Source organism: Chamaea fasciata, unplaced genomic scaffold (genome assembly GCF_029207755.1).
Source record: "Chamaea fasciata isolate MVZ Bird 193981 ecotype frontalis unplaced genomic scaffold, bChaFas1.0.hap1 SCAF_7, whole genome shotgun sequence".
NCBI classification, from domain to species: Eukaryota; Metazoa; Chordata; class Aves; order Passeriformes; family Sylviidae; genus Chamaea; species Chamaea fasciata.
The window spans coordinates 46,005,158-46,031,779 of NW_027094092.1; the positions used below are offsets into that span (position 1 = coordinate 46,005,158).

The 26,622-nt window shown below is 40.8% G+C and overlaps 2 protein-coding genes across 6 annotated transcripts in view; both read left to right on the forward strand.

Annotated features, from left to right (window-relative positions):
• Window positions 1-5,483, forward strand: part of TDP1 (tyrosyl-DNA phosphodiesterase 1) — a 45,614-nt gene extending 40,131 nt beyond the window's left edge. For 4 of the 5 annotated variants that reach the window (XM_066188644.1, XM_066188646.1, XM_066188645.1 and 1 more), the window contains exon 16: window positions 5,008-5,162. In XM_066188644.1, the coding sequence (XP_066044741.1) occupies window positions 5,008-5,081 (74 nt within the window). In that variant the 3' untranslated portion in view covers window positions 5,082-5,162. Of the gene's footprint in view, window positions 1-5,007 lie in introns of all 5 variants that reach the window. The other variant, XM_066188647.1, reaches the window with a different exon arrangement.
• Window positions 5,484-8,377: 2,894 nt separating this feature from the next.
• KCNK13 (potassium two pore domain channel subfamily K member 13) overlaps window positions 8,378-26,622 on the forward strand; it is a 49,867-nt gene continuing 31,622 nt past the window's right edge. The window contains exon 1 of the mRNA XM_066188648.1: window positions 8,378-8,717. Coding sequence (XP_066044745.1) covers window positions 8,378-8,717 — 340 coding nt within the window. The remainder of the gene's footprint in view (window positions 8,718-26,622) is intronic.

Sequence of the window (26,622 nt, forward strand, 5' to 3'; positions counted from 1 at the left end):
GTGATTCTAATACATTGAACAGAAAACATTTTACTTATTTAACATTTGGAGCAATGGTAAATATAAATCAGAGTAGGTTTAGACATTTAGTTTTCAATTTTTCAAGCAACAAGTGTATATTGTTATTGTAAATCATAGCCCAGGATGAGGAAACCAGGGTTGGAACCAATCTCATTCGTGTTGGTCTCAGTTTCCTTCCTCAGCAGAACCAAAAGCATTACTATTGACTGGCAAACCTGCAGTTTGAGATTGAAGCTCCCATAATGCAGCTTGACATCAGACACTGCCTCAGAGGACCTCCCAGAGTCCAAGTGTAACATTTGAGTACACTTGTTCTCCCAGCTGTTTATAACGATCATGAAGAAGTTAACTTTGCACGAGCAAGAAACTTGAGTTACAGAGTCACTATTTAGTTTGGCCACTTCTGTGTAATGTTATGATCGGATTGCAGACTTGAAGACCAGAAGGACTATCTGATTTGCCACATGTTACTAGCCAACTTCTTTGAGCTCAAAGATTATGCCTGGATAAGGGAGATGTGCTTTAGACTATTAGATGAGAGCACTCCCGTGAGATGGCAAATTCACCATATGGTCTTTGCTTCAATGGTTGGTCAATTCAAGATTTTTAAAATGCAGTTTGATTTGGGTATTCTTTTTCAGGGTAGATACACGATTCCCAGTCTAGTTTTGGAATTTATATGTGATGTCAGCCATCTTGTGCAGAGTGCAATATTTGTAGTTGAAGTGTGAGGAAATGAACAGTATGACATCCTGACAGACCAGAGTTAAGGTTGCACAGAGGACTTTTACCTGGGCATTTGCACTAGTAGTCCTTTAGACTATTTCTTCACAAATTCTTTAAATTACCAGCACAAAAGAGTTATATTATGTATGAGATATATATATAGCTTGCATGTTTTCCTTGCTTCAGGGAATAACATGCATATTTTACATCTGGCAGTTTTAAAATAAAGAATAAGATCGTTCCTATTCTGATGTGACAAGGGACCTCATTAATTTTTAGCAGATAACATTTGTTGTGTGCAACATGTACATTATTAACTCTCTTCACATTGCTGTTTTGAGCAATTGCAGTTGATCACCTCCAATAGTCAACTGAACAGCAGATGGCCATTTGTGGGCAAGAGATGTAACTTAGGGCAAAACATTTAAAGAATTTAAAAAAAAATTCTGGTAGCTGACAGTACTACTCAGTATCTAGATAAATAAATCATATAGATACATCAATCTCTTGAAGGCCTCTGTCGTTAAGATTCAGGCTGTCATGATAAAAAAGACTATTGCAAAGTTCAATGTATTGATGATACTAAGATAAAACCTATAGGCCAGCAGTATGGTTTGAGTTCCTTAGAAGGGGAGCTGAAAATTATCCACTCTGGTATTTGGGAATCATGCACACAATAGCCTATCTTACTTACCAAGATATCATTATAAATAAAATTTGTGTCTTTAATAGTACTCAGATTTCTATTTTCTTGTAGAACCTTTTAAACGAGTACTGTGATTCTGTTGTATAACATTATGTTCTCATTGAGCTGCCATCATCACATCTCAGTTGCAATATTGCTATTACTTCTCTTACTGTTACAAGTTGCTTGCTGTGGTTGAGGAATTTCACTTCATTTGTGATTTAGATATTACACAGTTTACTGACTGAGGAAATCATCTGTTTTGTGGAGGGAACTTGAAACTTCTAAATCATAAGTATATCAAATTTTTTTTAATAACAGTTTGGGAGAGGTCTCAGAAAATGCAAAATACTTTTTTGTTTTTCTTCATCATAAGCAAATCCTGTGTTTAAAACTGCAGTGCTGGGTTGTTTTTTTTTCCTCTTTTTTTTTTTTTTCCTAAACAAGTGGTCATTGTCCAGGCCTTCAGAAATCATCATTTCGTTTGTGAATATTCATACAGATCCCACATCTATTCCCCATCTGCCTTTCCTCCTTCTTGAGATCTTTAAGTATGATTTTTGCATCGAGAGGAACAAGATTAGTTCCTTTTCAAAATGCCATGCTCATCCAGAGGGAGGGGACAAGAGAGACTGAAGTGTAGTGTGCACTTTTTGCAACTCATTAAGGAAGAACTTTCCAGATTCATGCAGCAGGGAGTGTGTTTGCCATGTATATGTAGAATGAGTTGACGAAGTCTGGTTATTTGTAACCTTTCTATATATGTGAATTCTTGTTGCTTTGAAGCTACCTTTTTCAGTGAGGGAGAGGTAAGAATCCAGTCTCTGGATTTAGAAATCAACCAGGAATTCTCTCATCCAGATCTCCACTCACAGTGCAAAAGACACCTGTAGGAAAAGTATCACAAAGGTGCTTTCATTGTGTTTTATACTTTACTATTCAATTGCATGTTCCTGCTTTTGACTGTACTGCCATCTGTCATATTTTAGAGAACATGAAGGCTTGAGGTGGCCTGCCAGCGTGGATTCTTTGAGTGATACTCAGGTGTTACTCAAAAAGAACTTTTCTTGTTCTCCAGAGCCTCTCTACCTTTAAGTAAAAAGTGGTTGTCTGTTCAGTTGTGAGAGAATATTCAAAAATCAGAGTATAACTGAAATAATGCCCCACCTGAGCTTTCAGATAATGTTTATGTAGCAATGTGACTTGAATGGCCCCATTTATTTTACTGGGTGCTGAGTCTACTGTTGGAGTTCTGCAGCTTGTAAATGAGGCAAGAGCAAAGCTGTGGTACCGGCCTAGTAGATAACACTAACTCCAGTTGAGGTGCAGAGATATCAGAAATTAAGCACTGATCTTGAAATGTATGGAAAGTAGGTATGTTAAGGACACTTTAAAAATTATTTAATGAGGCTTTTGTTTCCTCCCCACAAGAAGATCAAAAGAATTAACTTTGAGAAGCTTGGCAGTCATTTTCATGTGCGACGATAAGCAGCTACCATCATATGGTATTTGTGCACAGTCATTGTCTTTCTCTTGCTGATATAGATCCTATTAAAAGTGATGAGTGACTTTAAATTGAACCTGACATTTTATAAATAACTGAATTATAATTTGTATCAGCAATAGTTCTATACACGACTTACTAAAATACTGGCAGTTGTTTTAGAAAATCAACAGCATCCCAATAACGGAACAAAGTTCCAAGTACAATAATAGCTACCTTGAGCAAATTTTATTTAGATAGCTACAATTAGAAAGAACTAAATTAGGTATTGAGGCCTCTCAGCATGCTTTAAGGGGGTGTCTGAAGTTATTTCTGTACATCTTAAGTTTTCCTCTGCCTGCATGTTCTGCTGAATTAAGCAGAGTCACTGCCAGATGGTAAGGAAGTAGGGAAGAGGGATAGGTCTAAGCTGCATAATGTACTGTTGAGTGACAGATTCCAGTACTTGAGTGGGACTGGATTTATTCTGATGTCTTAGATAGAGGTCAGTGTTCAAATCTGAATGTATGTTTGAAATCCTCAATGCTTTTTCCAACATTTGCTTTATTCTGTACCCATTTTTTAAACTGTTAATGTTTACTAATCTGGTAAGGTATTCACCTAAAATACAGAAGGTACACATGGCTCTCCAGCAGGAGACTGATAAAACAAGCTTGGGGAAATATTAGTGCTACTTTTTTTTTCTTTTTAAGAGATGACTCGAAGTCTAGATATCCTGCAGTTGAGCCAGAAACCCAGAGAGCTTTCTTGGCCGTGCACTGTGAGTTAAGTGCTATAGTTTCTTCTGGTTTCTGATGCCTTTTATTTTTTATATGCTTTAAATCCTGTCCACTGTAGCAAAATACCAACCAACTACCCTACTGCTCTCTTCCTTCTGTAAACAGACATGTTTTAAAACATTTGTATAGCTGGGATACGTTTTATTGCAACATATGGAACTACAGTATGAGAATTAAGGACACTCTAGTATCAAATAATAATGAGTGCTTAGTAGCAATTGTCCCTCTGCTCCATGTTTAATTGCTGTGGTACTTGTCAGTGTGCTGTTGTGTAATTTATATAACCCTTCATTACTGTTTTTGTCACTTTCTTACTCTCCTTGCTACAGTAATTCTCACTTCCTATATTGTCAGAGTTGTCATTGGATCCTCTAAATTTAAAATTGGATAAAAGTCATCTCAATCAGTAGCTATTCCTGTCATCCTTGGTCCAATTCAGTTTAATCTATGCATGTTACAGTTTAATGTCATTGTATTCCTTCAGGGCTCATTTTGTACATGGAGAGAAGAAGCAGGCTAGATTTATATAAATTTCTTAATTGAGAAAACTCAACAGAAAAAAGGGTAAAAGGATTTTTCTCTATTTCAGTAGGAGTAGCCTGCAAGAAGTAGAATGATACCTTGGATTCATAGAACAGCTGCATTTCTGCCACATGTATGGTAGGAGGAAGAGCATAGAGCATGTTGCAGAGCTAGCAGTTAACTCCTGGTGTATTGCCTTTTCTCTTTCCCAAGAGTGGAAGGAGCTTCTTTATTCTGAGAAGTGGAAGGGAGGCAACTGTGTGGTGCAAACCTGTTGCTCATCTGAAGGTGTAATGTTTCAAGAAGTGAGAGGTAAATGTGAACTTTTCAGAGGTCAGGCAGTGTCATTCTTAGGTACTGAATTCTGACTGTCCCTGTGAAAAAATAGTAATATGTTACAGTGCTTATTTATAATTCAATTGGTTTAAGAGAGATGCAGCACAAAACTTGCTGGCGCTAAGCCAAACCAAATTTGGCTACATTACTGTACTTGTATCTTGTCTGAAATGCAATTCTTATACAGCTGGTAAGTATGTTGGGTTATAACTATATTTAAAATAATATCTGGGGGGAAAGCAAAGCCTGTTGAAAACTCTGTATCTTACAGTTTAAAAAAATATTTCCACTAAACTGAAATTGCACATGATATTATCTGAAAATCAATGGGAATTTTGACCTTTTTCTTCCTCCGAAGGGAAAAGAGGAAGAGAACCAAATTTCGCATTTGATAAATTAATTTGTCATACATATGTCTTTGTTTTGGTTTACAGATCAGCCGTGGATTTGGAATATTCCTTACACTGATGCCCCTGATACACATGGAAATATGTGGGTTCCATCATAAATGTTTCCAGTATTCTGTGATGTTCCTATTGCTGACACTGAGCCTACCGTGCTACTTGCAAAAATTGCTTGTTCAGTTCTGTAAGCTATAATGTCTGCTATAATGGCTAATTTGTAGTTGAAACATTAAAACATTTATAAGGGAGAGATTCTTGGAGAAACTATAACCATATTATTAAAAGTGAACCTGCTTTTTTGAATACCTTTTTATATGCTTTTTTTTTACTGTGGTTCCTAATATGGTTTTCAATATGACAACTGTTCTCAGAGAGTCTCTGCATTTTTTTTTGCTGTAATTAATTTAAAAGTTACTGTTCTGTGAGACTGTCAGTTGACCCCAGTAGCTGGAATAAAAGTTATTATGTGTAAAATTCAAATTAAAATAAAGGCAATCTTGTTAATATATCCTTTGTTCTGTCTTCTAAATGTGTACATTTCAGATTGGTTTGGAACTTCTATCTTGCAAATGTACTACCAGGTGTTTTAAAAAATCAACAGCATCCCATTAATGGAACACGTTGCTTGTATCAAAAATAGTGTGGCCAACAGGACTAGGGCAGTGTTTGTCCACCTGTACTCAGCACTGGTGAGGCCACACCTTGAGTGCTGTGTCCAGTTTTGGGCCCCTCATGACATGAAAGACATTGAGGGGCTGGAACATGTCCAGAGAAGGGCAGTGGAGCTGGTGGAGGGTCTGGAGCACAAGTCTTCTGAGGAGTAACTGGAGGAGCTAAGAATATTTAGCATGGGGGAAAGGAGTCTTACAGCTCTCTACAATTACCTGCAAGGAGGTTATAGCCAGGTGGGAATCAGCCTCTTCTCCCAGGCAACAAGCAAGGGGACACGAGGAGCCTTAGGTTTCACCAGGGAAGGTTTAGATTGGATATTAGGGGAACATTCTTCACTGAGGGTTGTCAGGCATTGGAACAGACTGCCTGTGTCAGTGGTGGAGTCACCATCCCTGGAGGTATTAAAAGATGTGTGGATGTTAACACTTAGTGATATGGGTTAGTGGTAGACTTGGTAGTATTTTGTTAATGTGTGGGCTAAATGATCTTAAATCACAGAATCACTAGGTTGGAAGAGACCTTGAAGATCACCGAGTCCAACCCATGCCCTTACATCTCAACTAAGTCATGGCACTGAGTACCACATCTAGTTTTTTAAAAAACACATCCAGGGATGGTGACTCCACTACCTCCCTGTGCAGACCATTCCAGTACTTTATCACTCTTTCCATAAAAAACTTTTCTGTAATATGAATAGTGTTATTGTTCATATTCCTTTGGGAAATCACATTGATGTCATGGTTGCAAGGAGCCTAAAGGCTCTTTTTCCAACTGTGCTATTCCAAGCCACCCTTGATGGATGGAGCCATTGGTGTGGACAGAGGGTTCTCACTCAGTTCTGCTGCCTTTGCTGGTTGAGAGTGCAGTGATTGAGTTCTGTTTTCCTTCTGATCAGCAAAGACTGTCAAAGCAGGGAAATGTAGGTTGGAGTTTGTTAGGTTTTTTCCTCTATTAGGAACTGCCAATAAATTTAAAGATACACCAGCATTTTTTTATGGAAGCATGTGTTTACCTTTAGCACTTGGCACAGTCTGGTTAGTTTGGCTGGCATCTCATCTTCCTATTTATGGCTATTTAATGTCTTCCAGTATTACTCCTAATTTTAATTTCCATGCTAAAGTCTATGCTAAAGACTAATAAAGAGGGAATAAAAACCTGCAGCATGGTGTATCACCTATGAATAACAACAAATAGGAAAAAAATAAACATGACTCCCATTCATCCCTTGCTGCTGGTTTACTGGGCAACATAAGAAAAGGACTTATTTTTCCCTGTGCCTACTGCTCTAGCAGTTGTTGCCACTCAGGTGATGATCCTTCTCAAACACTGGTATTGGAACTGCCCACAGTGCACCCTTGGGCCTCAGGCCAATACTCAAATATACGTCAGGCTGTGAGGCAATCAGTGGCTCTTACACGGGGTGTACAATTATCTGCAATTAAGGGAGATTTCTAAGATCTTAGTGATCATTCCCATTGCATTTTGACTGCAACACAATTATTAGAAAATTGTGGGGTGGGAGGAGAAGGGAAGTGGATATTACAGTTTACTAACCGGCTTTCTGAAAAATACATGTAAGTTGTCCTTCCCTGGAAAGAATGTGCTTGTATACTATGTTTAGCAGAGCTGAATTTCAGCCCCCAATTATTTAAAAGTCGAATTCAGCTCGGTAGCAACTACCAGATATTGCTGAGTTTAGCTTTATCTTCTTGTAGTGAGAATGGTATTTTCAGAAGGTTTGGACCGAGAGCTCTGCTGTTTGAACCTGCAAATAATGCATTTTAAAACCACGTTGTAGCTGGAGGAGGCTGCTTCTGTCTTCCCTACACAATTTCCCTTCGACTACCATGCGCTGGAGGACAGAAGTGCAAGGGAAGGCAGTGGGTAACCAGACCTGTAGAGAAGGAGATGCGCTCTTTTGAGGAAGGAGGCTAATCTTCATGGCTTTGATGGAGGGCGTATCGACTGACGGGTTCCATGCCCGGTCTCTCTAAGAGGCCCCGTTTCTTCGGGCGCTCCTCGGCCCCACAGCCCGGGACGGGTACCTGAGGGCGGGAAGGAGGGCAGCCCCCCGCCCCTCTGAGGGCTGGAGCAGCGGCCGCGGGGCAGCCGCCCTCTGCCAGCCCGCCCTGCCCGCTGCCGGCGCTGAGCTTCGAGGGCGGCGGCCGCGCCGCTGCTGAGGGGAGCTGCCCCCGCGGGCCCGGCCCGGCCCGGTCCGCGGCTCCCCCGAGACCGTGGTGCGGGCGGCCCGGTGCACCGGGCGGCGGAGCCCCATGGCGAAGAGGGTGGGCGGGGGGCGAGCTGCCGCCGGTCCCGCCTCGCCCCCCCCCCAGCGGGCAGGAGGCGCCTGGCGGTGCCTGTCCCTGCGCCCCGCTCCGACGTGCTCGGGGCGGGGGCAGGAAGGGGATATGAAACTGGCGGGGACCGGAGTCCCGCGCGGCGGGCCTTGGGGCTGAGGGGCTCTGCGAGACGGGACGGGACGAGCGGTTCCCTCGCCCGCAGGATGCTCGGCAGCCCGAAGCGCGTCCGCCGCCGGGCCGTGCCGGGGCCGCGCCCTGCCCCCGGGGCGAAGGTGCCCGCCGGCTCCCGGGAGCGCCGCTCGCCGCCGCCGGACTCGGCGGCGCCTTGAGCCCCGCGGCCCCGCGTACAGCTGGCGGGCGGCGCCGTGATGCCCGGCAGGGCCCCGACGTAGCGTGGCGGCGCGGCAGCCCGGTCCCGCGGGCGGAGGATGGCGTGTCGCGGCGCCTGCTGCTGCTCCAGCGCGGGTCGCCTCAACGCGGACAACGCGCGGTTCCTCCTGCTGGCGGTGCTGATCGTGCTGTATATGCTGTGCGGCGCCGCCGTCTTCTCGGCCATCGAGCTGCCCACGGAGCGGGAGGCTAAGGAGCGCTGGGAGGAACGCCTGGAGAACTTCACCCGGCGCCACAACCTCAGCCGTGCGGAGCTCCGGCACTTCCTCCGGGAATACGAAGAGGCGAGCGTGGCCGGCATCCGCGTCGATGACATCCGGCCCCGATGGGATTTCACCGGTGCTTTCTACTTCGTGGGCACCGTCGTTTCTACCATCGGTGAGCGGCGGGACGGGCGGGCACCGGGGCGGCGGCGGGGCCAGGGCTGGGGGCCCGGGGATGCGCTGCTCCTCTCCTCCTCGCCGGCTCGCGGGCTCACAGCGGGCTCGTGTCGGTGTTCGGGCACGGTCCTGCGTCTTCGCTGCTCCTTTTTTTGCCTTCTTTCCGTCAAAGAGCCGCTGCCGCGGGCGCGCCTCTCGCGGGAAGCGCTCAGCTCGGGGAGCGCCCCAGAAGCACCGGGCGGCGCGGCCGGCGCCGGGGACCGAGCTGCGAGCAGGCAGGGCAGCGGACACAAGGATGCTCTTCGCCGGTGTCATTTGCCTGCGCGGTTCAACTTGTCCTCGGGATACGGTGGTAGACTTTGTGAGAGACCAGTCGCATCCAAAGCCAAAAGCTTTAAACAATTCCGTATGTCTTTAAATTCTGGGAAATGTTATAGAAAATCTTAGATCTGGCGGTTTCATAGGCTGTACGCTCAGAAAGGCCCTTTCTGAGGATCGTCTGATCTTAACAGTAACCATTAAATAGAGTTTGTGGTGTCCAGCTGCAAAGTGTACTACTTGGAAAGACTGGGTTTCAAACCACTCGGCTTTTTGCTCCTTCAGGCTTTTCAAGGCAGAACCATCAAGTCGGTGGGCACAGTTTATTTCACTTGAGAATAAATCCAAGTTTATTCAGACTGAAGAAGCCTTTAGGGGAAGGTGATACTGAATAGAAATTCCAAGCAGTCTGACAGGTGTACATTAAGATGAAAAGGGATAGCACCAGGAACTGACATAAGCACCCCAGGGAGACCATGGGTGTCTACAGAAAGGCTTCATTTAGGCATCTGCAGACAGCTAAAAGCCTCGGAGGAAGGGAGCTTTCTTTAGTTAAAGACAGGCAATCTATGCAGTTATCACTGTGACAAATGGGATCACTAAATCTTAGTAATGGTATAGCCAATTCACATCAGTCTCTCTCCATGAATGAAATGTACATTAAGGTGTGGTTATTTAAAATTCTTCAAGAAATCTCCATTAACAGGGTTTAGGGTTTTGTTGGGTTTTTTTGGTTTGGTTTTTTTTTTTTTTTTCTGAAGAGGAGATTAGAGATACCTTGCTTTATGTGGGATGTATAAGAGTTTGCCCTGTCCTACAGCACACCCCTCTCTAATACTGAGTTTTTTTAAGTCTGGGGATATTCTGTTGTTAAAGGTGTCATTGGGCTAGTTTTGTATTTCCTCAGGGCTTCAAGATTTGAGTGGTTTGTGTCCTCAGACCTAAAGTTTTTAAGACCCAAGAACTGTGCTTCAGTGTTCTGCTGAACTGGCAATTTAAAGTAATTTATAACATTATTAAGCCAATTTTTGTGGATTGTTGTCATTTGTTTGCCATTATAACATCTCCCTTGAAGTGTGCCTCTTGTATGATCAAAATAAATAAGCAGAGTTTATGCTAACATTTCCTACAGCCATAAAATGGTAGTAAAAAGATCAGATCAGGTTGGACCAGATCTCAAAAGTCCACCTGCTTTGCCTCTATGCCTAGAGGAGGTCACTTCTGTGGAACTTTTTTTTCCTGATGTTTGTCCAAGATGCCATTTCAAACCTGCACTGTTGAAGATTCCACAGCTTCAACAAGGAATCCAGCCTTGTGCATTATTACCCTGAGGTTTTCCTGATGTCTGCCTTACTGCAGTTCAGTGACTTGCCATCCTTTGTACTCAGAGAATGATCTCTTAGGTACTGAAAGACCGTTGCCTGTGTGTGTCCCTTCAGCCTTCTCTCAATTCAGGAAACCACAGTGTTGTAACCCCTTTTGCAGTGATACAGTTACTTCTCACAAGTGTTACTGATCCCAGTATTTCTACATTAATGTATGCTTTATTTAAATAAGATTGTTAAGGAGAGAAGCATATCTGTGTCCTGTTAACTGCAGATGATCAGAAACACAAGTATCCACTTATCCACGGACTTCTTTGGTGATTTCTATGACTTACTGATTTCCATTGCCCGCCCACATTTTACAGCTTCCTTAATGTTTCTGCAGAAATATCCCCAAGACTCCGTTTCCATTCTGACTATGTATGGTCTGTAGACTATGGCAGTTGACATAATATCCTTTCTTTTGACCTGACATTGCTGTTCCCAGTCTTATCAGTGATGGCACTTTCTCAGTGTGTTTTATGAATTGCATCATTCTTTGTTAATCTAGTCAGCATCATTGCACTCTTCCATCATATCGATGGCATGTCTCTTTTTCAATCTTCTCAGTAGAACTTCTGCTTTGTGGGACTGACTATGCATTGCAATGCTTTAACTTAGCTTGTGCTGCAGGCTGGGCTCTCCAGACATTCTCAGGTCTCCTCAGATGTGCCACTCAGGAATGTTCTCCTGCAGGCTCTGCAACCACATTTGTATCAACCGTATTGGTATCCTAACAATAGATTTTGTTTTACACCTTTAAAATCAATATCTTGTCTCTCTTCTCAGCCCTTTCCAAATGGTCCATGTCTTCTTTCATGCCCTAGTACAGTGTCCCAATATTAATGTATTACTCTAGCTGCAGCCTTGCTAGTTCTGAAGAAGGTATGAAGGCTTATTTCGTGCTTTTCAGTCTATACTTCTGGTGGCTGTGTACATTCCTACAGCTAAACAAAATTTGGTGTCTTCGGTTAAAAACAGTTTTTCAGGAATAGGTGCTTAGGACGTATTCTTAATATCAGCTCACCTTCTACACTCAGTACTATGTGCTGGTGTAGAAGCTTTGTATTTAGCAGGTAAGTTGCTAAAAACATTAATTTTATTTCTTTTGTAAACTTTATGTATTTTTTTTCTTTTGCATAATAGGAATTATTTTGCTACTCCACCAGAATAAATTTGTTTATTCTACAGTAAATAAGCTGAACCTAGCCATTTTGATTTACTGCTAAAGCTTCACTCAAACATTACTTGTAGCATCAACTGCTCCTGTACTTCAGCTAGAAAGCAATACTATCACATATTTCAGAGGAAAGTAGAGAGTTTTGCAGTAACTAAGGGAATAATGTTGTCTTTTTAATTAAGATTTACATAAAATGTTTGTCACATGGATTTTGGAACATGGTATCAATGTATCAAGTCAGGAGGTCAAAATGAAACATAACCAGCCTATTTTCATTTGTCAAGAAAATACAAAGCTAAACAGAACTGAACTTGTGAAAAATAATTAATTTCTCAGATCAGGAATTGAAGGGTTTGTTCCGCAGAAGTGTTTATTGCTATCAGTGCTCAGCCTGTAACCCCTAATCTTGATGCATCTTTTGCACAGTGATGTCCAGTGTGACCCAGTACTAAGGTCTCCTTTGCAGTAAGCAGAAACATTAGGAATGAAAGAACATAACCACGAATACCTGCCCAAATAGGAGACTTCCTAGACTGTCCAAGAAGTGATCCCAAGGAATTAGATGCTGTCAAAACCTCTCAATCCCCTTAAGAGAGGTGCCTAACTAATCCACACATGTCCAGTGGGCTCTTCCAAAAGCTCACTTTGCTTTCAGTCAACCCTTTGCCACATAATGTAGTGTCCCTTTTGCCTAGAAATCAAGTGGTAGTAGTAATATCTCAGGATGTGAGATCAAAACAACTTCCTTCTCAGTCAGAACTTGAAGCAATTCCCGTGTCTCATCCGAGTGCCCTGTCCACCAGTCTGGGGAATAATTTTAAGGTGGGACTCTCAATGTTTTCTGTTGAAACTATTCCACTTTGCATAGGCTAATAAAGTATCTGCAGACCTGAAAATAAAACAAGATCTAAGTCCCAACTTGCACTTCAGTGGATGTTTATGTGTTTTATACAGAGACATACAGAAGTAGTTAGGCTCTGGGTGTTCAGCAGCATTACACTGTAGGGTCACAGTCATCATCAGGTGCTCTGATGTCCAAGGACTTCTGTGGTGCCTTGGCATAGTAGTGCCTCGGCACAGTAGTGCCTCCAAGAAGCAGGGAACTGGAATAAAATGTATCCTGTTAAAAACACATAACATGAAGCAGCTTCTCAAACTGACTTATGATATTCCTGCGCTTTTCACAGGCCGCTGGAAGTTGGAGGGGATCTCTGGAGATTGTCTGGTCCAACCCCCACACTCCAAGCAGGGTCAGTGACAGTCAACTGCTCAGGGCTGCATCCTGTTGGGAGTTTGGGTCTCTCTCTTGGTGGAGACTCCACAATCTCTCAGGACAACTTGTGCCAGTGTTTGACCAACCTCACATTAAAAGAGGGTCTTTTTCTCCTATTCAAATGGAATTTCCTGTATTCCAATTTGCTCCTGTTGCTTCTTGTTTTCTCTGTGTGAATTGTGTGAGCAGTGAGGCAAAGAAGGAAATTATATCATCTTCACAAAATGCGATTTTTCTGGAGAAATTGTCAGAATTTGTTTCCTTCCTCTCTGCAAAAAGTTGCAGCAAATTGGGCTGGAGGTGTAAAGTCTTGGCACAAGGTGAGAAAAGAAGTTTATCAACTGATACATTTCCTGAGGCCCAAAAGGTAAAATTGCCTGGAGTGAAGACTGGAATTTTTACCATAGACACCAATGAATGAACCACATGGTGTATTGTACAGAAGGGATAGAAGGAGTCATAGCATCTTTAAGCAGTCTCCTAGAAAGGGTTGCTCATGGAAGTGTTGTTTGCTAATGGAAAAGTCTGTATAGGGTGAAACAACCACGGTGTCCACGTTACAGCCATGTGATGGAGTGAAGGAAAGGATTCTGAAAAGTGTTAAAAAGTGCCTGTTTCCTCATTTTCACCTGTCAGTGCAGTTCCTGCTAAGTAGAGTTACAGCTGTGTAAAAGAAAAGTGTGTTTGATAATGCCTAGCAAACCACCAAGATTGTTAAACCCAGATAGCTGGACTACTGCTTCTAGCCTTGAGATCACCCTGTCTTTCCTGTGTATAGACTGAGCAAAGAGTGGCAGCTGCACTAAATGCTCCACTTGGGGCCATGGCCAAGCTCAGTCCTGGTGTCACAGAGACCAGACAATCTGCCCTTACCTGACAGTACAATGTCTGAAGTGTTTAGAATCATAGAATTGTAGAATGTCTTGTGCTGAAAGGGATCCATAAGGATCATCAAATCCGACTCCTGACACTGCACAGGACAGCCCCAAGAGTCACACCATGTGTCTGAGAGCATTGTCCAAACACTTACTGGACTTTGTCAGGCTTGTGCTGTGACCACTTCCCTGGGGAGCCTGTTGCAGTGCCCAACCACCCTCTGGGTAAAGAACCTTTTTCTGATATCCAACCTAACTCTCCCCTGACACAACTTCAGGCCATTCCCTCAGTCCAGTCACTGGTCATGAGAGTGAAGAGATCAGTGCCTGACCTTCCCCTTCCCTTCACAAGGAAGTTGTAACTGCAGTGGGTTCTCCCCTCAGTCTCTTTCAGGCTGAACAGACCAAGTGGCCTCGGTTACTCCTCATATAGTTCCCCTCAAGGCCCTTCGTGATATTCATATTTAGATGCTCTCTAACAGCTTAATGTCTTTTCCATATTGTGGTGCCCAAAACTGCACACATGCTGCAAACAACTCTAATAATTCAAAATCACCTTCTTTAGCCGTTGGGCCAAAAATGGAGCAAGAAAGTCATCTCTAGAGCAAAAGGCTTTTTAGGGAAGCTGCAGGTAAACTGAGGTCATTTACTTGCCTTACAGAGACTACCATGTAGCTGGCAACTCACAGAAGTTGTAATTGCCACCAGTCTTGGATTGCATCTGTTAATTAATTAAAATATTGCCTACCTTTGAAAGACATGCTCAAGTAGATGGTTTACTCTAACTTTACCAGAAGCTTTCCATAATATATGACACATCTGTGAAAAGGAGAACATTGGTTATAATGATAGGATTGTCACCAGTCTCTGCTATATGCAGAACAATGTAGAAAACTTAAAACAAATCATGTCAGAAAGGAAGTATAAAATTAAAGCAACCTTGAAATCTTGCTTATAAAAGCAAGATCTAAAAAAAAGGTGCACGTGTGATAGCCTAGCATGTTCTCTCTTGGACACTGGTTAAAATAAAAGTTGAGCCATATGGTTGTAATCCACAAGGTTAGGGGAAAGGCCAGGTGCAGTCTCACATGTAAATTTTCTTACTTCTGTTAGTGCAAATCATCCAGCTTTGCAGAAGATATCTAAAATAAATTACATTCATTTATATGTCCTAATGTGCCCCTTCCCTGACTAGAATAAAATAGCTGATGTGTCAAGTGCAAAGATTTATACTTCTACTAATAGTGTTGAAATTTTGGTGAAATAAATCCCACCCTATCAGTCTACAGATGGACACCCAGGCAGCAACAGAACCAGATCAGCCTGCCACTGCTGGCAATAATAACTGCAACTTCTCTGCCACAGGTTCTCTCTCTCTCTCTCATTTAAATGAGATTTAGAGGGAAAGGAAGAAGTACAGACGACCAGGGGATTTTGAGAGCAAACTTTAAAAACAGCTTTGCAGTTTGGAATCTCAGAGGAATGAAAACTAAAGAAAAATTATTTAAGGGGGACTATCAGTTTCCTGGGCAAAAGATACGAATGATGCTGGCTCAAGGGATCCAAATGTGAAATACAGAAGGAGGACAGGAACTATAGTAAAAGGTAAATCTATAAATTTTAAGTTAATTTCTGTCACAAGAAGGAAGTATACAGAAAATGTATAGAAAATTAGCTCAGTGAAGACAAATAAAAGGAATAAAATGGAAATACAGGAACAGATACAAAATTATGCTATTAGCAAGGAGTGTCATGGGTAATGTGAACTGATTCATCAGGACAATAGTGATGGGAAAGACTAAGAAAAACATTGGTCTGCTGTATAGAAAAGAGGAAGAGCTCTCAACAGATGATTCCAAGAAGGCTGAAATGTGTAATGGCTTTTTCTGTATCAGTTTTCTGAAAAGGTCAACTCTGAACTGTTGTGTGGTACAATTAACACTTGTAAGAAAGGGGAAAGTAAAAGGACAGGTTACAATCCCTAAATCTGTCAGATCTTTTTAAATAATTTAAGCTAACTCAACTGCATTCCAGAATATTCAAAGAAATTACTAAAGCAGTAATGAGCACTTTGGCAACTCATAGAAGAGTTTGAAATTCCAGGCAAGTTAAAATGACAAACATTTTGCTAGTCTTTAAAAAAGGAATGACGACAGGAAGAAATAAAAACGAATGGGCTTAAGCTGCAACAAAGAGGATTCAGACTGTATATGAGAAAAAGTTTTCTAAATGAAGTGAAGCAAGTATGCAGTCTGCCTAGGAATGACAGAGACTTCATCACCAGAGTCGTTTCATGCTCAGGTTAACCAGACACCCCACAGGAATTATGCAGAATCCTTAATTACCTCAGTGTGCAGTGAATGGATGAGATGACCTTTTTCTGCCTCTGCCAGGGCTTTTTTCCCCAGGTTCTGTGATAATGTGTGTTCATTATTCCTGCTATCCTCAAAAAACAAACAAACAAAAAAAGGCAAGGTGTTAATCACACTGCATACAAAGTCTTGTTCTGTGCCGTTTTTTACTTGTATTTTTAGAGTGCAGATAAAAAGGATTTTTTGACAAATTTACACTGGACTTCTTAGATTTTTTTTTTAACCTTCAGGAAATAAAACAAAATTCTAATATTAGGATCAAGCAGGCCTTCAGGTGTGCAATTATGCTACCCTGTTTGGTATATGTCTCAAATTAAATAAACTTTAAACCAGCCCAAAATAGAACTGATCATGGACTGAAAAGTACTTACTTAGTTAAAGGACTGAAATTAGGCATAACAGTATCTTTACTGTTGGGATGAGAAAAAAAACAACTAAACAACAAACCTGGATGGAAAAAGAGTCATTAAGAAAAACAGCTAAAAATAAACAGAATATTACTTTGAAGAACTTGGTCCTGGAAGGAGTTAAGTACTTTGCTGAAAGTCTCTGTTCTGGCAGCTGTACCTACTTCTCCTTGTGTTTGAAATACTGGGATGACTTGGAGACAAAGAGCATGTCCATTTTCTGTACAGAACACTGCTGAAAATTGAATGTAGTCCTTCCGGTGGCATGCAGCAGGGGCCATGTAGGAACCCTGTGTGTCTGAACGAAAAGTTGCCAGTTCTCTGGATGGACATGGGAAGGAGCCTTCATCCCCAGGCTATTGCACTGCAGCCCCTGGCAGAAAGGGGAGGAGATCAGGGCCTTTGCAGCTCCCTGTCAGACTGGGCATACAAACACCGGGCCAAGGAAAGCTCCAGGAGGCGTTGCCTTGCTCCAGATGGGCCAACTGGAGAATGCATCCATTCCCCAGCCAGGCCACTCTCCAGCCTACTCACCTCGTGAACTGGTAGCCCTGCTATAATCCTACCACTTCTGCCTCATACTTGCTTCTAAGGGATCTCTGAATTTCCAAGCCAAAAGTTTCCTGGGCAGCCTGCTGCAGGCTGAGCTGGAGATCAGTTCTATGAACTGTAGTGCTTAGCATGTGAGGGTTTTCTGACTAGAGTGGTGACACAATTTTCCTATTTCCTGGAGGAAAACTTGCTTTTTTAATTGGAAGCAGAAGCCTAATCAGGGCTGAGAAGATTAGACATGCCATGAAGTAGGATAAGTTGCATGGAGAAAAGAAAAACACTTACTTAAACAAATTACTTGCTGGTTAAGGGAGCAGTCTCAATTTGTCCCATGGATGAATTCTATGGACAAAGAGGGTCTGGGTAGGCAGAGTAGTAAGGCTGGTGAAAGAAAAAAAAGAGACTATATTGACTTAAGTGATAATTAACTAGTCAGTTTAAATAATGGCATATAATATAGTTATTAATATAAAATAATTATTTTGAGTTGGATTAACCCATATATACAAAGAGGGAGAAATTTGTTCTAAATTATATCATAAATACTGGGGTAAGACTTACAAACTTAAATCCCAGTGTTAGCTGACTGTCTTTGACTGTTTTAACTGGTTTTAGAATAATTTGGTCAGGATATAAAATACTGAAGATAAAGACTTTGGTACTATTTATGTTTACTCATGGACAGTACTTTTTTCCAGTAGAATTGTTTCTGCTGTTAAAGATTCAGGTGACTGGTATACCAGCAGTTCCTGTATTAAAGCTTTTTCAGCACATTAAGAATACTTAAAATCAGAATTGCTTCAATATTAAAAATGAAAAAAAAACCAAAAACTTTTGTAGCTAAATAGTGAGATATTATTTTATAATTAAAATTAATGGGTAAAATATTTAGTATTATAACATGGAGATTTTTATAGCATTCGTGAGAATTCAGTGTTCCATTGATTTCACACTACCACCACTGAAGCCTGAATATGGCTTGTGGAAGCGTTTCAGACTTCTTGACAAGTGAAAATTCAATATATCAGTAGGTGCTGTTGATTTCAAATATAGCCCAGGCTTTTTGCAACTTCAAACCTGTTTTGAGTTTGAGGTGGTTTTGTTCTCAGTGAGAATATTAGTAAGACCCTGAATGTGATTTTATCCTAACAAAACTAAAATGTCCATTTTAAATGTGACTGTTTTTAACAGAAAGTGGTTCTGCTGAAAATCTGGTAGTTATCAGTTATTAGAATACTAAAAGAAGTGGAAAGCATACATTCCTTCAGTGTAAAAATGTAACATTGTAAAAAAACTTCAAACCGAGCAAAACACAGAGTTTAAAAATACTAAAGGCAGGTACAGACTTAAAAAATACCAGTTTCCTATTTTAAGCATGTATTTAGATCCATTTTGTACTTTTCCTCAAGACTCTTTGCGGAAATTGGTCAGAATTTCACAGCAACAGCTGTCCAGCCTTCTTGCTAAAATAGACTGTTCCTCATGCACATTTGTGCTAGTGATTCTCTTATTCGTACCTGCCTGTAGGGGCAGCTGAACTTTGTTGAGTCTCTCTGGTAGAGGATAGTGCCTACCAAACAGGCACAATACTGAATTCCATACCATAATGCACACACATAAAGTTATTTATATAGTTAAGCTCAAAAATTTTATACAACTTAGAGCAAAATGAGCATGTTCCATTAATGGCATGGAAAATAAAGAAGTATTACTATCCAGATAGAGGCAGAAATATTTTGTTCTGAAGTTATTTCCATAAAGATATAAATAGGATAGTGCTGTTTGGGGTAAAATCTGCTCTATATATGCAACTTTTCTTTCATACGGCAGAGTAATTCCTTTTTCTAATATATTTTCCTTTTGTAGTCTTCCTACATCACATCTTTTTTCCGTTCCCTGTATGCTATGCACTGGCACTGTTTTGCCGTTTGTTGTAAGAAAAGTATTTTGTAATGGCCAGTTTCTCTTATTTTTCTAAGTAGGAGTTAATTTTATTATACAGGCTGCTCTTCTTCCTTTCATTTTTCATGTATAATGCTTTAAATAGAAATTCTCATCTGCTCAAAGAGCTAGAGTCTGCCTCATCCCTATCAGGCTGCAATATTCCTAGTTTATCAAGTCAGCAGGTCCAAGTTTGGATTCTGGCTTAATGAGAAGGTTCTTAAGACTGTCTGCGTGTTCCAGGGAGCAGTACTGGCCATTTCCTCCTCTTTCACCACAAATTTAAACATCCTTGTGCTGAAGGAGATGCTGCCTTTCAGACAAGCTGTAAACTTTAGCCTTGCCCATAATTGAATGTTGATCCTCCAGGTAAAGGTGCATAAAAGGAATTTTCACCATGTTTTGCTCGATACTGTGTTCTGACTGTTCTCTGACACCCCAGGATGTACAACTTTCTGAAGTTATAGTATTGAAGTATTACAAAAAGAAATACAGTGTTTACTCACGGGTGTCTTTAGTTACTCTTGAGGACCATTAGTGACAGTTTCAATGTTCCTACATTTGTTCCTTCCAATTTCTTTGTCTGGAATCCAAAAGAGCAGAACAATAGAAGGCAGCAGGTAATAGGCTTGTCATAACAAAGTACTAAATGTTTTGTAATTTATGCAGCTGAAGCTGCATTAAAAAATTCTTTGCAAATTGTCCTTTTATAAGGAGAAATGTTCCTACTAGAGATTTTTTTTTCTCTATTGCTTCCCTAGAATGAATTATCTCCTGCCACAAGAGCTGATTCAGGAAAAAGAAATTAACTGGATGAGGTTTAATTGTAGAAACTTTTGAACCATTTTCCTGATGTGTTTAAAACTGAGCATGTAAGTAACAAAGTGGGTGAACTTTCAATCACTTTAAAAGCCTTTTATTGCACTGTACTTCTATACGGATTGTAAAGTGTCTCACTACTCAAATCAAGGACAAAATACTGAGTTTGGAAGCAAGATTTTATTTAGTCTTTCAAGTCTATGTCTTATCTTGGAACATTGTTGCGCTGAGTTTATTGCATATAATTTTAAGATTTTTTTAATCTTACCAGCATTCAAAGGGATAAATACTGTTTCATACAACCTGTCTGAAGAGCCTTCTTGCCCTGAAGAAGACATTAGGATGACACAAAATACACACAGATCTGCTTTGTTTACTAGGTGATTTTACAATCGTGTTTTGTAACAAAGTCGCACTTTTAATTTAGTTCCCATTAAATAAAAAAATCCAATATCATCCATTATTGCTAGTTCATGTATTTGCTCTTCCTAAAGTTTTTTTCTATCATCACTGAAGCTCATCAACCTAAATATCCCATCATAAAAGAATATGTAAATCCTACTTTCAGTCTTCTGTCCACATTAAAGGCAGAGCTGCAGTCATCTAGGTATCATCACTGTTTTTAAGCAGATGCCTGGGCAGCAAGCTGGCAGAAGTTAGGAGGGAAGAGCCAGTAGAGGTGATCAAGGCAACTGCAGACAAAAAGGACCTCCCTGTAATGGGCCAGTAGGCAGGCAAGTGTTAAGGATGAGTATCACAGAGTCATCTGCTGAACTACAGCAGCAGCACAAGTACTCACTACACCTTGCTCAAACTGAAGTGATCTAGACGTCTTTTAGTGCCACTGAATATTATCCAGGTTAAATGTCTTTGTCCCTCATTCACAGGTGCTTCAGATATTTTGAAGACATAGGACTGGATAAAGAGCATGTTAATGTGGACATTTGCCTTTCAACAATGAAGCTATGCTCCCAAACCATCTGCCTTCCTGGACTACTTGCTTTAATGGTTTAGTGGTGCCCTGGGCAATGTTTGGTTAACAGTTCGACTCAATCATTTTCCAACCAAAATGATCCTGTGATTCTCTAATCAGTCCTAAGATAGATTTTGTTCCTTACAGGTAACAATTAGGGCATTGCACAGGTGCTCACTCCTTCAACATTTAATTTCTTTATTAATGACCTTGAGCTTGAGTCTTTGTTGCTAACTTCCTAAAGAGGAAAAGACCTTTAACATAATGAAAGGATCCATTCATTAAAGATGTCTGTTCATTTATTTCACACAGGAAATGTCTGTTCTTCTTCTCACCATTTCAGTGGGAAGTGTTTCAATCCCTTAGAGCATTTGCAGAAAATATCATCACTTGGAGTAGGTGCAGGTCGTGTTTTCTTTGGCTGTGGCAGAGGCTTAAAATTGGCAAAGGTTTAAAATTGGCATTAAGATTACATTATAAACAAGAGCTCTGAACTTAAAACTTTATCTATGTGTATGGATAGGGGAGAGACCCATCCTATGGCTGTTGTAAGAATTTCTTGAACAAGGAACTAACATGATCCAGAAACATATATTTAGGGTGAAAATGATCTCTCTATATATATCATTTCCCTCTTGTCTCAGCTTCAACTTGGCATTCCTGCTCATGATCTCTCTATATATATCATTTCCCTCTTGTCTCAGCTTCAACTTGGCATTCCTGCTCAGAACCTTCTCCTGTGCTCCTGGCAAATGTACTGGGAACCTTCCTAAGGATGGAGAAAATGATGCAGATTTCTGCACAATCCTTGTTGCAGAGATACAACTCACGTTGCTACAGCTACACCATGAGTGCCACTGGTAGGATCTATCTTGATGGCAGAAAATTCTCCTCCGGGCTAAGAAGTCACTTTACTCTGAGACAGCCAGATTGGTATTTAGACAGTCACTAAAGCTGATGAAGAAAGGACACGTGTGTGTTAACTATCACTGATTCTGCATATTTTTGTGTCATCCTTTGTCAGTCTCTTGTGCAATCCTAGCTGGAATTCAAAACTGCTCTGATTCAGTGGGATCCCTGGGGTGATCCTGCTGTCATTCACACACACCCACAGACACCCATACATACTCATATCCACACCCCACTCCGCTGCTCTGGAGAAAATTCCCTTGCAGTAGAGCAATCTCTCTGATCATCTGGGTTGTAACTGTCCATACTAGGGTAAGTCAAGTGGCTGGTTAAAATAAATTACTTAAAGTAGTGTTTCTTCATATTTTTTTCTTTCCCTGACCAATATCAACAGCACTTTAATTGCAAACAGATAATTTTTTCCACGACAGAACATGTTTCACAAGAATCAAAGTAATAGGGAGTAGTCTAAATCTAGCATCTCAAAAACATACAAAAATACCAGCTCATTTTTCTGTGTTTATTTGCTGCTGGAGCTGTGAGTTACAACAGTCTCATACCTAGAATTACCTCCCCAGCAGATTAAAAGGGAAGCATTGGCAAGTGTTTGCAATCTTGACAAAATCATGTCAACTCCTGACATAATGAGTAATTAAAAAAAGAAAAAAGTGAAATACATTTAAGTATTAGTTTGAGATATTTTTGAATTGACAGATAATTAGCACCTTAGCATAAAGAGAAATGAAAGCAAGAAATATGGGTGAGCAGAAGTGCTGCTCTGACTTCCATAAGCACTTCTCAGAACATGCTGTAAGGTAAAATAGCTGTGGAAGAAAGGAATAAATGTAAAGGCCTATGAATTTACAGCAAAACAATGAGTATCCACAACGGGGAAGACTCCTGATTGGGCTGAAACATTAAAATCACATCATTTATTTACCTTTCATGTTAAATAGCATCTTGGTTGGAAATGCAGTTGCCTTTCCCTCTCCTCACCCTCTGTCTACTAACTGGAGCTGTGTCCAAACTGTATAACTGGAAAAACAGAACCCTCATGCCTTGATTGATGCCTGGGATTTGTGAGAAGGAAGCTGCCCTGAGCAAAGCAGTATGTAGATGCATTTATATAATACTGTCTCTGTAAGAGTCTTCTGTGATCAGGGATATGGGATCTGTCTTACTGGCTCTCAGTATCCAGCCTACTATTCCTCCACTGCCTCAGGATAATGCCTTTTGTGGCTGAAGAAGTATTTGGTTTTGGCAAAAATATTTTCTTCCTTATTCTTCAGCTCTGTTGTGCAAGTCTTATTTTCCATGTAATGCCTAGTGGCCCTGGCCCTTTATTCCACTATAATGCCAAAACCATGGATGCAGGTAACCAGCTACAAAGAGATGGGTATTGTGGGGCAGTCTCCTCCTGACACCAGCTGAATTTAATCTTCTGACCTGGAATAAAGAGTATTACTTTTTATCTCTTGTAAATCCAAAAATTTTGTCATCATTTTGTCTGCCCTTCAATGGTAAATTAGGCTGCAGGATATCTGTGACTTAATTTCTGAAGTACTACTGCATGATATAGACCAAAGTACAGAGCTGTTTACAAAGCAGACACTCAAGTTACTGAGGAAGGAGCTGGCTAATCATTGGTAACTGGCCCAGTGAAGTCCTCAACTCTGCAACTATTCCAGGGCACGGTGTTGGTGCTCAGAGTGCTGCAGGGCAGTTTGCAATAGCACTGTCCTCAAAGGAGTCACAGGAAACAGGTGCCCTCATGGAGCTAGTTCAGGTTCAAGATACCATTCACAGAGAGAGTCCAAAAGTTTCTACAGATCATACACAAAAAGTTATCTGCAGGAATATGTGTTTTTCCGTCATTTTTCAAAGCAGTATGGGGCAGAGAGTTATGTATTGCCAGGGATCCTGCACACCGCTGAGTGCTCCAAGGACTACACTTGCTGAATCTGAAAAAGAGAGTGGTTCTGGAACCTTTCTAGTATTGGGACAGTTGAGGATCTTTTCCTGGGAAAAGGATAGTTTCTCCCCATGCCAAAGGGAGCCTGAGAAGTGCTGTGTGTCTGAGAACTGCCAGCACAGTTGGGTTATCGTGAACCTTTGGCTCCGTGACAGACTTGTGTTGGGGTTATGAGTTACTTGTGACTGGACAAGCCACAGATTGGGGCTGTCCCTAAGCCACATGCAAGAAAACCAGGGCACTTTATAAGACCACTAAGGATGATGGCTGCTCAATTGTCAGAATCCTGTTTCTGTTTTGGGAAAAATATGTCTAAACCAAAATGTTTCTGTGAATCACTTGGCTTTGAAGCTTTGTTATAGCCCATAAAAAAATGTTTTGTTAGAAAATTCCTAGTTTATTCTACTACACAGAAACAATTATAAGTAACTTTGTTTGTTCTCTTATTGTTTTTCATTTTTCAAAGACACTTTATTTTTAAAATTAGAAATTAATCAAGACACTGGCAACATGGGCTTTTCTTCACGTTCACTATTATGGGACTTGGTAAAAAGTCAGTTTGTTCTGCCTGGTGAAGTTCATCTATGGTGGCCAAGAGAATCCTACTTAAATCCAGAGAAAGCAAACAAACTTTTTTGTTTCATAGAGGATGTCAGAAACCTCTGCCTTTAATACAGAACCAAATTCAAATTTTCATTGGCAAAAAACCCAGCAGTGCTAATCAGCATGAATATAAGAAAGTGAAGTTAGCCTTCCCCACTGTTTCTGAGGCTTGTGTTCTTGCAGAGCTCTAACTCAGACCAGATAATTCAAAACAGTGGTAAAACATTCATGCAGACCTGCAGAGAGGTGTGTAGCTCCCTTCCATAGCTTTAATGAGGCTCTATCCAGAGCAAAACAATAGGATCCTGATACATTTTAAGTATTTTGTAAACTTGGCTTGTAAGAATCATCCTGGGAGTCATGAGTTATGCAGACATTTCATCTCTTCATATATAATTGCCAGTTAATAAAAATGTTAAAATGAAAGAAGTAGCTTTACTTGGCTTGAAAGAAGCATCATGAGAGTCAGGAGTTACGCAGACATTTAATCTCTTCATGTACAATTGACAGTTAATAAAAATGTAAAAATGGAATAAATAACTTTACTAATGAATTTTCCCAGCTGCAATGAGGCAGAAAATGTTAAGGTTACGACATTGTGTTAGCATGCACAAAAGGAAAGTGGTAATGACAAACTTGAACAATATGCTTTGTGTTAGATATAAATGTAATTGGTTGTCATTACTTCATTAATTAGGAGGTGATCAAAAGCCCTATAGATAGAGAGGAGTAAAAGCCTCAATTACATCAAAGACAGCTTTTAAGTACTAGGAATAACAGTCATATCAAAAGAATGACAAATATTTTTGGAGCATATGACTACTGATTTTATAGCTGTGTACTGTCTTTAACACTTGCCCTTTCAGAGGAAATCCAAAAAAGTAAATCTATGCAAGACACTACAAAACTAAGCAATGTAGAACAAAAAGAGTCTCAGACATAGAGAACAGATTCAGAAATAACATGAACTGGCTAGGTTTTGTTTTCTAAAATAGTGAAATTCAGTTTGTGTCAAATAGCAGCAATAGCAGTAGGGCTTTTAATTTCAGAAGTTTATTTCTAAAATGAACAATGTTGTGTTTGACATTAGTTTTCCAGAGAAACATATCCCTCTCAGAGCCTTCCTAGGTCTTGTTTTTAGTTTCAGGATTCAGTAAAGCTCTGGTGTCTGAAGTCAGCAGAAGTTCAACAGATACTGCTATGAATGGTTTTCTCACTTTATATAAAATTGCTTTCAACAACCACAGACTTTGTGTGGTTGTTGTGTCAATCTTCCTTTTTCCCCCTCCTCTTGTTTATTTGTTCATTTTTCCTGAGCACTGCCTTGCCCCTGATGACAACACAGGCAGAACTGAGGATTATAGGCTGTGTTGAACTGGATCTCGGCTTCCCTGAGGAGTGCTTTTCTAGGAGGGAGGTCTGGAGAAGCTCCCCTCAGCCTTTTACCTGAGCAAGTTGTCTTGTGGAATAAGCTAGGGAGCTGACAGGAATGGTTTTTCTAGAAGCAGATTCATGTGAAGAACCTAATTTTCCTAGGGCAGGGATGAAAGATGACCCCATACCAGCATTTGTAAGTGGTTACAGTCAGTGTCAGAACTTGGCTGTACTGGTAAAATGAAAGAGAAGCCCACACAATCATTACCTTCCCTGGCAGCTCTATGTCCATGCTCCATGTCTTCTCCTGTTAAGTTGGCACCATGGCACAGGTTCCCTAAGAAGGAACGGAAACGGCTCAGTCCCAGCCTTGTGTTCAAGTTGGTTGGTTTAGGTACAGCTCTGGGGTACGAAAACAATGCTTGAAGGCTCCCTGTGGCCAAGTAGGACTTAGAGTTGAAGCTTCTGGCTTCTCAGGTGTTTGATTGTTTCAGTCCTTGCAATACAATAGAATCAGGCAACACCGCTAGTGATTTTGAGCAGAATTCATAATTGCTAGTGCCTAGTAAAGTCAACAAACATAAGTCAGGGATAAAAGAGGGTTTAGACATCTCTCTACGTGACTCCTAGCATGCAAGATTTGGATAGTCTGGCTGAATTGCTGTAGCTTATTCACAGCAACTGATATTTAGGCACTTTGGGTACTTTGTGGGGGAACAATGAAATGCAGTCTCAAATACAGTCCAAATTTATGCAAATGCTTATTCTTGTGCATCCTTAGTAGTGGCCCTGAAGCAACAGAACTACTTGTTTTCTTACTTGGGGTAAGTAAAACATATAAACAGCTCTCAGCAGAAATGAGTTTTCATTTTTCCTTCTGTAATTACACACAAAACACAAATGTAATTAAAATTTCTTCTTTGCCTCTTCTTCTTCATTAATTTCTTCATAGAACAATGAAGTATCGCTCA